This window comes from Vanessa tameamea, chromosome 10, assembly GCF_037043105.1.
Source record: "Vanessa tameamea isolate UH-Manoa-2023 chromosome 10, ilVanTame1 primary haplotype, whole genome shotgun sequence".
Lineage (NCBI taxonomy): Eukaryota > Metazoa > Arthropoda > Insecta > Lepidoptera > Nymphalidae > Vanessa > Vanessa tameamea.
In genome coordinates, this window is record NC_087318.1 from 9,393,717 (window position 1) to 9,406,801 (window position 13,085).

The 13,085-nt window shown below is 31.2% G+C and overlaps 2 protein-coding genes across 2 annotated transcripts; both read right to left on the reverse strand.

Annotated features, from left to right (window-relative positions):
- Positions 1–44: 44 nt before the first annotated feature.
- On the reverse strand, positions 45–1,924 carry LOC113397829 (uncharacterized). The gene is made up of 3 exons (XM_026636382.2): positions 1,780–1,924; positions 874–1,190; positions 45–329 (listed from the first exon to the last, which is right to left on the reverse strand). Exons 1-3 carry the CDS (start codon positions 1,820–1,822, stop codon positions 246–248), a joined length of 444 nt encoding a protein of 147 aa, XP_026492167.2. The 5' UTR covers positions 1,823–1,924; the 3' UTR covers positions 45–245.
- Positions 1,925–4,305: 2,381 nt separating this feature from the next.
- Positions 4,306–12,619, reverse strand: LOC113404136 (uncharacterized protein). The gene is made up of 10 exons (XM_026644938.2): positions 12,534–12,619; positions 11,719–12,457; positions 11,453–11,625; positions 11,048–11,248; positions 10,465–10,608; positions 9,432–9,536; positions 8,629–8,796; positions 6,641–6,891; positions 5,366–5,563; positions 4,306–4,562 (listed from the first exon to the last, which is right to left on the reverse strand). The coding sequence occupies exons 2-10, from the start codon at positions 12,434–12,436 to the stop codon at positions 4,478–4,480; spliced, it is 2,043 nt and encodes a 680-aa protein (XP_026500723.2). The 5' UTR covers positions 12,437–12,457; positions 12,534–12,619; the 3' UTR covers positions 4,306–4,477.
- Positions 12,620–13,085: the final 466 nt, after the last annotated feature.

A 13,085-nucleotide genomic window follows, 5' to 3' on the forward strand; every position in this document is an offset into this window, starting at 1 on the left:
AGAAGTTGTGACGTATGAGGTCTTAGTTAGACCTCTCTCATATAAATAAAAGTCATGTTCTCTTGATAATTGGTGATGATAATTTATTAAAGCAATCGTAATTTGAATTTAATAATATTATAAAATAATTCTGTTACCAGAATGAAGGTACTTTTAATTTTTATTTGTATGCATAGTTTAATATATCTTATTATATGAAAAAGCTAAAGAACGTCCAGCGTATAATTTTTCACATTCGTGGTTCCTCAATACCCGTAGTAAGGATCGTGACCATGTTGAGGTGCACCATATTGCGGTATTTGTGGCTCATACATTGGATAAGGTTGAGGCTGAAACAGTTTAAAATCATGATTACTTTCAATGTAAATCCTTATTCGGAAAGTTGCTGAGACGTAGTCTAGTACCTCATCAATTTAATACGGAATGTGCAACGTCAATAACTTGATTACACCTAAATGTCACATATTGTTAAACCTATAGAGGTTTTTGTTCATATCTGTATGAAGGTTTTCCGATCAGCCTCTAGTTGCGTGGTAACATAGTGATTTATTTAATGACCTTTTAGTTCTGTATCATAATGATATGTTTACTTTTTATATATTTGTTTAGTAAGAAATATGCTTATTAAGCATTAATAACTTATATACCTTTGTTATAATAATATTTTTATTATTATTTCATTTAACAATATAACCTTTGTATTTTAGTCATTAAATATAAAATATGACATCTGTACCATAATAATAATAAATGTTTTTTTCAGTCTATGTTTTTAAGTTATGTATTCTGATTTAAATATTCGTTTTTTATTTAAATATATTACATAATCTTCTTATCTGCTAAAAAATAACAGTTGTCTTTTAAATAATTTACCTGATAATTATGGATAGGTCTTTTCTTTTCAGGCGTTTCATGTTGATGTTTTTGCATTGTGATTTGGTGGGCTATAAGTTCTTTGACCTTCAGTTTTGTTGATAATAAATTCGCTGCCAAAGCTTTGTTAAACATCTTTAGTTCATTTATCTTAGCTTTTATAGCCCACAAGCCATCTTTAAGGAGATCTAATTTGCCGAGTTGCATGTCATTGTCGTCTTCATTTTCATCGTTGTCGTAAGAGGGAGTTTCATATGCAGCCCGAAATAATTGTTGCTCGTCTTCATCTAGTTCCACATATCGCGGTTTCGGCATGACTTAAATAAAATAAATATAAGTTGTATTGTATAGTATATTGTATTGTATATTTATTATGACGCTTTACTTACTGGCTAACTGTATTTATTAGCCCGTAAAAATATAATTAAGTATATAATTTACTATAGGTTTTATTAATAAAAGTGAATCAGACGAACAGATCGTTCATTTGGTGATACGTGGACACCTGCCTACAGGCATGGCTTTAAAGGGTATTTTCAATTTTCTATCATCCACGGGATGTGACCTAATGAATATATAACAATAGAACAAATCCTATTATATTACTGTTTAAGAGAATACTACTAAGTTGATGGCTTTTGGTATCTACTGAAACAAGACCATAGGCATTTCATAGATGTAGTTTACACGATTAAAATAAAATAAAAAATCAGATTTATATTGTAATAATATATAATCATAATTTTTTTATTTGTTAATAAAATGTGAAACAATATATTTTGTCATAAAAGCGAATAAATTATATCAGGCACATGCCTGGTATAATTTATTGGTGATATTGTCTTATAGACGTCTACAATAAATTAAGCCATTAAAATCATAGACAGCTTATTTAGTAACACTTACCAGGGCTAAAGAGTAATATAAAAATACTGATGTAGTAAATCATAGTAAAACTTATTAAAACTCAAATGAAGAACGACTTCACACTGCACACAATCGATGCCAAAAGTTAGTCTCGTAATAATCGTGTCCTACCGTCAAATGATTTATTATTTTATCCTATGGTTTTATTATCATATTTGTTCGTTTTGATTTGAATTAATCATCAATAAATTTAATCCATTCAAATTTGATTATTTTAATTATTTAGTTTATAGTATTGCTTTAGTCTTAAAATTTATTTGTAAAAATATTTAGTCACATATTGTTAAACAATGACAAATATTTTTTTGAAGCAAATAAAAAACAAATTGTTGAAATGTTTTTTTATTGAATTTTGATGTATATTATCAGCACTACTTAAGTAGATCCCATGCAATTACGTAAATTTCACTAAGTATCGGGTTTTTGGTACAAAACCATAAGATGTGATCCTATGACAGCCTTATGTGAAATAGATTTAAATCATAAAAATATAGAACACCTAATAGTTATGACAATAATACAAGAAAAAGTACAAGATGTAGTTAGGTTATTAGGAGTGTGGTGGAGATGAGCAAAAGACAAAGTTTTAAGATGAAGATTTATGGAGTTTGTTCAAAACGAATCGTTCCAAAGCGGTCTTAGTCGTTAAGACCTCTTTGGAACGATTCGTTTAATATCTCACTAAGACTTAGTGTGATATTTACCTATAGTAATTTAAATGCTCTTTACGATGGGGAGTGGAAATAAAAAGGCCAAACATTTACTAATCGTTTATTGTAACCAATATTAACATCGATTAATAGTAACATCGATTCTTAATTTTTATTAATTAGATCGTGCTTTAAACATCTACCTTGCTAAATATTTGCTAAATTTGAACACATCCACACAGTAATTTGATATGTAAACATATTATTATTTTCTAAAAGATGCAACGCTTGCGATTATGCTATAGAACTTAGAATTAAGTGTTTTTCTTATAAAAAATGACCTTAAAAAATATTATGCATATAACGATATTTATATTAAACAAATTAAATTTTTTATTTCCTTATCAAAAATTAAAAATTAATACCTATGCAAATATATCACTTCCGATACCAACAAATCACATGGATAAAATTACATTATTAATAAGATTATACGTAAGTTATACGTAAAAAATGCTTAAACTTGTTTTAGTCCTCAATTAAAAATAACGGTAGGTACATTTAAAGCTGATATTTTCAACACGTTGATGTAAAAAAAACGAACACTAAAGAAAACTTTAAAAAAATAAATCTACATACGAATGCTAATATTACAATACCGGTCAAGCTTAATATATCTATGTTTAATAATAATAATTTTAAAATATACCATTTCGACTTAAAAATAGTTTGGATTATTAAAGATCATTTATTGACGACGTAAACTGCCTCGTTTGTTTAATAGCTATCTTGTAAGGCATATCTCATGTTTTTCGCACATCACAGATTAAATTATAAGTAAAATATCATCATGAGCAATCTATCTATATATAAAGCACTAAAAAAAAATATATCTGTAAATCCCTATTGGGTACCACCAGTAACTCGGAGTTAGTTAGCAGTGTTACACTCAAGTGCCCGGACAAGAACCAGATACCTGGCTGGTCGAATTTGAGGACGTTACTATAGATACAGAGGAAAATGCAATATAAGATTCTAAGGCGCAGAGGAATAACTATAAACACACAATCAATCTGGTAAGTGCGCGAAGCAAAAACAAAGTAAAATCCTCTTTGCACTTTGTTAGGTATATATCATCATATTAGTCAAAAGTGTAAATTTTATCTATGTCTAAATCTCTTGTCTTTGATTGATGATTTTATATTTGACAGTAAGGCGTATGTTAGAATAGGGTCTATGCCGGAGGACTCTCCAGTAATAATCAGTTTACAGTGTAAATAGTAATTAAACAAGATTGAGAACTCAGTAGTGATAATTATACACAAATCAAATTGAAGACGGTGTTATTATTACTTATAATAAGCATCTTATCTCATCTCTCTGTGTTATGTGCTCGACAATGTGGCTCGAGCATATATATATTCCAAATGAAATGGGTGATAATCGCGGAGTATGATATTAAATGTGTTTTAAATTAAGCAACAATCAGTTACTATTCTACCCGATGTTTTCCTAATATTACGGTATTTCATAATGCTTATTAAATACTATAAAACAATATATAACATAATGAAAAGTTTTTACTACAAATTTAATTCAACTAACAGCGTTATTATGAAATAGTTGATACATTACTTAAATTAGTTGAAGACATTGAAAATATATTTTTACATAAATTAACAGTTATACTAGTTAGTGTACTTCGAGTTACGCTTATAACTTATATAACAAAAATTATGTTATTAAATTATGTATAAAAATTAATAAATTAAATACAACATTGGAAAAAAACGGTACTGTTACATGGCTAATGAATTAACCAATGGACAAATTACGTAAAACTGTCGAAGAGTATTTGAAGAGTATTCTAAGTATCTATATATATTGTATATGGTACCGATTATTGATATTTAGAGAATTTATTCCGTGATTACTTTTAGGATACTATTTAAGTAAAGTCTATAATTTTTTGAAGTTTCGTATCGCCGAGCCTATTCCGGCTAGAAGCGGGCGCGGCGGCGCGACTGTCACAACGCCGCGCGCCCTTTGTAAAGCTCGTCCTCCAAATCGAACGCCGGATCGGCGTATCCGGAGTCATCATAGCGTAGGGATCTAGAACAATGCACTTACGACGTGTTAAATACATCTATAAAAACAAGTGAAAAGTGATGTGTTAGGACTATTTGTAGCTAATTAAGAATTATCATATTAATGTCTTTGATAAAACAATGTCAATGTCAGATACAGTTCTTACACGAATAAATATGTGCATAGAGTATTAAGAGATAGATGTAGTCTAATAATAATAAGAAATGATAATGTAAAGCCTAGTCGGAGGGTAGTGTCTGTAGAATTAAGACTAATTGAAGTAAGAAGGCTATCATCATTGTGCAAATGTCAACGGGATTTTAGCTTCTTAATTAATAATTTATGACAATAATAAATAGTTTATTATTTTTGTTTTTTTTTTTACATTGAACATTTACCCGCAACCAGTATCATCGCAGCTGACCGATTATAATAAATTAAAATCAAGCGGCGTGAAATGATTTAGTCATCAACATTACCTCCCGATCTATAATGCAATGATCGCTAAAATACGTTTGGGATATCAAACTAAATTTAATCGTTATTTTAGGAAGTTACACTAAAGTTCTTAGGTTATATATTATACAGCATATAAATAGTACATATTGTAATCATATCAGTATCAGTGTAGATAGTAGTTCTTATGTAACTATTTTTTTAATTGCTTATTTATCACCATTATTTTATAACGATTTGCCATATATTTGGCTCTGCAATAAAGCAATGTAATTGAATATATCATTGAGCTAAAGATTATTATATGTTATAGTAACAACGAATAGTATTTATTAAGGGAGTAAAATATCTTTTAGAATGTTCTTATTTACCGATCTGGTGTTCGTGTCCTGCACCGTGAAGGGGGCGGTGATCTGGACGAAGCTCGCAGCAGCGCGGGGTCATCGTAACGTCGTGACACAATCGTAAAGTCGTGATGGGCATCTATCAGCTTCTGAAGTCGCGACACCATTTCGAAGTCGGACACAGACGACGGCACCAATATTCCCAGCAGCTTAGCAATCGAATTCCTGTTGTAATAGCAAGTCGGAAGTCTTAATGCCCGGAAGTATTTCCTCTTGCATTAAAAACGAAAATAAATGTATTTTTACTCGACTGTCCGAAAAAGATCATATCAGAGCCGTGATGGCCCAGTGGTTAGAACGCGTGCATCTTAACCAATGATTTCGGGTTCAAACTCAGGTAAGCACCACTGAATTTTCATGTGCTTAATTTGTGTTTATAATTCATCTCGTGCTCGGCCGTGAAGGAAAACATCGTGAGGAAATCTGTATGTGTCTAATTTCAACGAAATTCTGCCACATTTGTATTCCACCAACCCGCATTGGAGCAGCGTGGTGGAATATGCTCCAAACCTTCTCCTCAAATGGAGATGAGGCCTTAGCCCAGCAGTGGGAAATTTACAGGCTGATAATGTCCGAAAAAAGTGTGTAATATTTTCAGGGTTCATGTATTTATATGAGTTTATGTGAGTTTAATGCTTAGAACATATTTGGATCTTTATTATTAGAATCATTCCCAGTGATACTGACTATAAAATAATTCATTCATTAGTATATTTATTAAGGCAGACAGGCGGACAATTGTTTCATAAGGCTTAATTAAAAAACCATGTTTATTTCTTAATAAAAATATATTTTTTTATACTACGCAATCTAAATTATCAATATACAAAATAAATTTATTTTATTGATAAAATTTTGTTCTCATTTAAATCATGGACCCATAATGTGTCAATGTAATTCAATTACGTTTTGTAAGAGGCCGTACCAACTCTTGATTTAAAACATCAAGGTTAAGGGTAAACGGTTCTTGTATGTTTTTTCGTGTGAAGGTAATAGCCCTGGGCGGGCGAAATTTGCAAGCACAGTTGGCTCGTACATAAAAACATCCCGAATTTTATGACCACTTTTGCATTATATTGAACTTCAGCGAACATAAAATTTCATTCTTATAACGTACACTTGAATTAATATGTAATATATATGAATATCTTAACTATTTAAAGTATAAGAGTTTATTGCCAAATATGAATAAAATCGCATTTTAAAAGAGTATAATACAAAGTTACGACATATTTTACTCACCTAAAGCTTTGTAACTGTGCTTCTCTCCTTTGACATTCAGCGAGTGCTTCCTTTGTTCTGGAAAGCTCGTCCCTCAGCATATTAATTTGATGTTCCGCAGTTGATCTTTCTTGTTCGAACGTTTCGCCAGTAGATCTGACTTGATCCTTTAAAACGTTGACTTTACGATTGTATCTCGTTCGAAGTAATTCCGCTTCGTCGAGTTTCTTTTGTAGCTCTTCTATTTTGCGAGCTCGTTCTAGTGAAGCTATCTATATCCAGAGTGAAAATATGATTATATTTAATACAATAAAAGAAAAAGCATCCATATGGTTATTTATGTATGCATTTGCTGATAATTTTAAATTTATAATCGAGATATTTCTAGACCTTGATGCCTTTCTTATGCGTCTTTAAATCATTGTTTATTTGGTCCGTTGGTATACTTGACAGGAATTTGTTTTACAATTATAATATTATATGCATTGTGCGTGGTCGTATATGAATATGTTGTTATTGTGGTTATAGATATATGTTATATGTATATTATTCAGGTAAGGTATCAATATTATAATAAAAAAGGCCCTGGCCTTTACTGCGAAAGACTTCCGTGAAATTTACATAATAGACACAATATCCTATTATTATTAAATTAAGTTATAACTTATAAATAAAAACAATTATGAAATATATAAGTCTTTGGTTGTTACCTATAATTTTAAGGAATTCTTTAAATATACCCAAATAAAACAAATTTCAAACGATGTTTAACGTTTGCAATTAACCTTTTACAATTCCTTTAGATAGCGGTTTTGTATTTATCAGAATAGAAAAAAAAGGTTATACAAAATGTTGGGGACTATTTCAATTTTTAAATATATATATTTTTTAAAGTTATGAGTTGTATTCACATAAAACAGAAGTCATTTTTTTCCCCTTCAAAACGAGAAATGACTAAATTATTAAACAATGAATCTTATTATTTTCGTATTTAGAAGTTATTATCGTATGATTAAGAAAATCTGTATAAAAACTAAACATCGAAGAACAATCGTGCGATTCGAAAGAATATCTTAGAATAAGACCACCTTTGTAACTAGTAAATCACTTTAACCTTGCAAGCAAATTATTCCAGTGAATATAAGTACAATCGATACCGAAGCAGGTCTCTGCTATGCGATTTAATACCAAAGAAGTATATTATGTGTTGTTTTATAAAAAAATGATGTTAGGTAGATGAAAGTATTAGCGAGGATCGCCTGCTATTTGTATGTACTACTTTATATGCTGTAAAAAATAGTATACTACATATGATTGGTTTAATTAAGCCCTTTAATTGTAACTACATTCAAACTTAATATTTTGTACTATACGATTTACTGTCGTATTTTGCTATTTAAAAATGATAACTATTAGTAATCAAGTAAAAGATTTAGACTTATGTCACGATAGCCATCAGTTCAATAGAAAAATAAATAATTTTATCTGTGCTCATTTCTAATTTGATGGTATATCTTATTGGTTTTATTAGTTATTATTTATTATGTAATAGGTAATAAAATGTATTATAATTCTTATTTCTAATCATTGTGATAGTAAGTACATGGTGAGACTAGGCAGTCTTACAGGTGTAAATAGTAGATCATTTGCCAAGATATTTTGAAATGTATTTTTTTATTTTGATGTGATATTGTATCTACTGTTGGTTACCCTGTTGAAAATAAAATAAAATCTCTTTCGTTGGTCGGGAAGGTGAGGCCGTGACTGATTCCGCGATGTGTTTCCAGTTATGTCGGATTGCTGTTCCTTCAGATTATGGGATAACAGAGAATGAAAAGCGTGTAGGTAGGAGTTCACCTTGCGTTTATGTACACACTTGGGTCACACTATAATATCTTGTGCTAGTTGGCTATTGAATCGGATGAAAATGCTAATTATGACCGAAATCTTAAATAAAAAGTTTCTAGAACCATACAATATTGATTTACGTTATTATATACATATAATACCTTGTATTCTGCGGCGTCGGCGAGCTGTGCGTTTAGATCGCGAACTTGTGCGCGTGCGTCGCTCAGCTGCACGCCCAGTTTGTCGCACTGCCGCGCTAGTTTTTTACTGCGACTCACCGCTTCGTCTCGTTCGGCTTGCAGGACTGCACGTACTCTTGAACTCTCTTCCTGTATTGTATGAATCAATAAATATTATTTCCCATTGTCTTAAAATGCTAAGAAATATCAATAAAAATCCCTTTACTCAGGCAGGAATATGGTGCATCATAGGGTCGCTACTGTATATTTTAAGTAAGTTCAGAATTTAAAATAAAACTTATAATTAATCATTTATATATGTATATAAAACGGTCAGTGACTTAAAATACTTATTTTCTACGAGGTTTAAAGTTACTAATGATAATAATTTATTTATTTTATTATTTTGTACAGAGGTTATTTACTATTATCACATCATTGCTTTGTATTTTTGTTAGATTCTTGTGTGCCTTGTAACTTGTATAGAGTAGAATGAATTAAAGCTAATTTTCAAAGGCATAATGAAGCCAGACCAGCAGCATAATATCGGCTACCTATATAGTTATGTAAATAGGTTAATGGTCTATACTTTTTGCGTGTAGCAACGGTTAAATGTAAATATAAAGGTCACATCATCACATGTTCTAGTCACTTATGTAACGAAAATCAAAGGCAAAAATTAAAAATTAAGTATAACAAAAGCTATTCATCGGTTGTTAATCATTACGAAGTATTAAGTTTGTTTACTGCTGCATACTGCATTGCTAATATTTTACATGAATTACCTGCACACTAAGCTTACGCCGAAGTAAATCCAAGTGTAAATCTTTTCTCTGCAACTGTTCCCTTAATATCCGTATTCGACGCTGGAGTTGATATACTACGGCTGTCTGGAAAAGTCCTTATTAGATTATTGTACATATTAATTTAACAAATGACATATAAAAATCATTATAGAGTAACATATTCATTCTAAAATACGTATTGTTTATTAATATCTATCTACATTTCAGTGGGTTTGATGATGTTTGCTATAATTTTAGGAATCTAATAGGCTGTCATGGAGTGTTTTTTGTTACGAATAAATGGTTTGGTGGATATTTCGGCAGTGTCTAATTATTTACGGTGTTTTTGTCGGATATCAATAAGTGTCATCGATGACTGAGCGAAATTACAATTTAGGTGAGCAGGATTAAACCTAGTTTAATAATACCAAGCCAATTTTGAATGGTACAAATCTTACTTCTTTAAGATAAGGTAAGTCATGGAAAGATCGTTCTCTTCGCAGCCTCGGGAGTGTGCCATAGTATCCATAATATAGCAGCTACATAAAACACACATTTATTAAATTAACCGCTAACATTGTATCCTTCTATCCTGGCAAATATATTTAAATTACAATTCTTATATATGCCTTTGCGGCCATTGAATTCCAAACTAACAGATTTATAACCCTCTCGTTGTCAGTTACTCCAAGCACAATGTGAAGATAAATGGTAGCGGTTAAATCAATATACGCAAAATACAAAGCGACACAATAAGAAATAATAAAATAAACAAGGATTGCATTGTATTCATTCATTAGTCTTATTTTGTTATATCAGAATTTTGGAACTTAAAACGAAAGTATTAAAGTGTATTGTTTGTAGGTATTAATATTTTACTATAAATTTGTAAAAACGCAGAAGACAAATAAAATTGCGTTTCTCATTTAACCGCGTCAAGCCAAGCTTATAAATCTAAATATATTATATAGTACGAAAGGAATGTAAACTGATCTTAATTTTTCCTTTCCCGTGATATGCTATAGTGACTGACCTTGTCTACGATTTTATCGCTCTCGAGTCGTGCGAGTTGCTCTGCTCGGTGTATAATGGAGTCAGTGTGTAGTTCTACGCCGATATCCTGGGTCAACTCATCCATATTAAAAGTGCGGCTGAGTCGCTCGAGGAATGCCACGAACTGTAACAGTATTGTAAATAACTGCATCGGGAAAAAGTTAATTATTATGTTTTATTTATACTTTACTCGTGATTCTTAGTCATCTTTGAGAAATGTTTTTGTAATTTAATAATAAGTGGTGGAAAATTGTGGTATTAAACATGTAATTAATTTGGATATTAGCATTGAACCAATAAGTGTTTTTGTCTAATTCGGCAGCAATTACCAGTAATTCCGGTTGTCGATCATGCACGTTGTTCATGTATTCAATAATTATTTTAATAATCCCGTGTCTTATATAGGTAGGTATGTATTAATGATTGTGTACATATTTTGTTACATTTAAAGTAATTACAGTTATTTGTCGCCTTAAATAACTCGTATCTATCAATTACATCAGCTCTTAGAATTTTTATAAAGAGTCTTAAGAGTATATAATTAACTCAATGAATATACTGACGTTTGCTTTATCCTTTCGAAGATTATCTCTGGAAAGTTCCATTGCGTTTAGTTCTGATTCCAATTTGTGAACTTTCGTTTCGAGCATATTCCGTTCGTCTTCGAGGATCCGCACACGAGTAGTGGCTTGATCGTGTAAATGAGCAGTTCTACCCAATTGCTGAGATTCCATGCCCAATTTTTCTCGTAACGCTTCCAATTGCTATAGAATAAATACTTGTTATTAATTTTTTCTTTAGAATATTGTTGTAGTGTTTTAAGAGAACTGCGCACCATAAGAAAATATTACTGGGTACTTATATGACTATAGTGTATTAACATAACTAGGTACGTAAATTATTTTGGAAAAACATTATTGGTTTTTTTTTAATGTACGATTTTAATAAAGTATAGACTCCTTACGTACCACAGATTTATCCTTATAGTCACTCAATATTTCTCTAATACGATCTTTGATAGTGCTTTCGTGTGCTTCGACAAAACGTGTTGGCAAGCTAAGTAGGATCGCAATGGATTCCATCGTATTTCGAAAGTCGGTCTGTAGTCTTTGATATTTTTCGTCACGATGTCGCAAATCCTCTAAAATGGGTAAAGACATATTTATAAACATAATGTATGTTTAGAAGTATTTCTTTCTTTTAGTTTATTAAAAGTAGTAAAGGCACTACAAACCTTTTAATTGGATTATCAGTGATTCGTTTTGGTTGACGTTATCAGTTACAACATTAAGATTCTTCGAACAGTGAGATAGTTTTTCCCTGCTTTCATGAAGTTCTCTTTCAATAACTCGATTAGAAACAGCGAGAGATTCTTTTTCTTGTTTAAGTCTTTCTATATCAAGAAGTTGAGTGGAAAGTTGTCTTTGTAACATGTCTTTATCGGTATTTGCACGTTCTAGAGAATCTCTGCAACTTCTAAGATCTTGCTCGATGGTCGATAAGTTTTCTGTCGTGTTCATACATTTATTTTTAAGTCTTGTGATCTCTTGCACAAGTTCTGCAGCTTTGATAATAAGGCTTTCTGGTGAATGGGTATGATTGGTATCACAAAAATCTGAATCCAATGCAACAGACAATCGTCTAATTAGGTCATGAAATTGACATCGCGCATTTTCTTTTTGCTGCTCTTCATTATTGCATTCCAATTCGAGAGATCTTATTTTTTTTTCTAAATCTTTTATTTTCTCTTCGCAGTAACGGTTATCCCTTTGAAGTGTTTGCACAGTCAAATCACTTCTACCTTGCGCAGTTTGTAAATTACGTTGAAATTCTTCGAGGTCTTGAATTTTCTTTTTGAGGGATGATATAATAGCGTTTTGACGTGCATTTTGTTCACGCAGGTGGTCGATTTCCACTTGCTGTTCTAATATTCTTTGATCACGAGACAACATTTGGTTCTTTAAATCGTTATTCTAAAAGTACAAATTTAATTTTTCGTTTTGTTTTTATGTATTTCAATGTATTACAAAGATACAACTGACAACTTACTTCAGAGAGTAATTTATCACGTTTATATTGTAGTGCGGCTAAGTCGCTTCTTAAAGATGTCACCACATCATTACCAACATCTGCTTCCATCTGTGAACATTGTGTAGAATAAAGAATTTTTCCTAATTAAATGATTGATTCTGTAACAACCACTTACATAATTCCTTAGTACAAATTACAAGTGGTGCGGAAGGATTGAGGACAACTTCCCGTGGCGTGCAAAAGACGACTAGGCCTTACGTAGGAGCGGGTACTTTTCATTTGTTTGTAGGGTAGCGTGATAGGGGTTGCTATTTCAAGCTTGCAAAGAGTCACGATATTTTCTTATGTACGGATAAATGTACGCTACTACACAGTTAAACTGCGATTTACATAAAAGTCATAATACCCCAAACATTGTTTCAGTTGCATGTAAATTGATTGAATTGGGGTAAACTGTATTATCGATACCTTTTTTAAGAGGTTCTTTTACAGTTTTCCTTCTACTAAAAGGTTGATTTATTTTTTATTTGGCATAATTGCTAACTACAGAACATACTAAATTATACGCGT

Excerpts from the sequence above, each read along its gene's own strand:
- LOC113404136 (XM_026644938.2), bottom strand. The coding sequence starts at position 12,436 with ATGTTGTCTCGTGATCAAAGAATATTAGAACAGCAAGTGGAAATCGAC. Across the intron at positions 10,609-11,047 it reads TTCGAAAGGATAAAGCAAAC|TTCGTGGCATTCCTCGAGCG; the intron begins GTCAGTATATTC and ends ATACTGTTACAG. Across the intron at positions 6,892-8,628 it reads CCGACGCCGCAGAATACAAG|ATAGCTTCACTAGAACGAGC; the intron begins GTATTATATGTA and ends CTCTGGATATAG.
- LOC113397829 (XM_026636382.2), bottom strand. The coding sequence starts at position 1,822 with ATGATTTACTACATCAGTATTTTTATATTACTCTTTAGCCCTG. Across the intron at positions 1,191-1,779 it reads TATATTACTCTTTAGCCCTG|TCATGCCGAAACCGCGATAT; the intron begins GTAAGTGTTACT and ends ATTTTATTTAAG. Across the intron at positions 330-873 it reads GACCTATCCATAATTATCAG|CCTCAACCTTATCCAATGTA; the intron begins GTAAATTATTTA and ends AAACTGTTTCAG.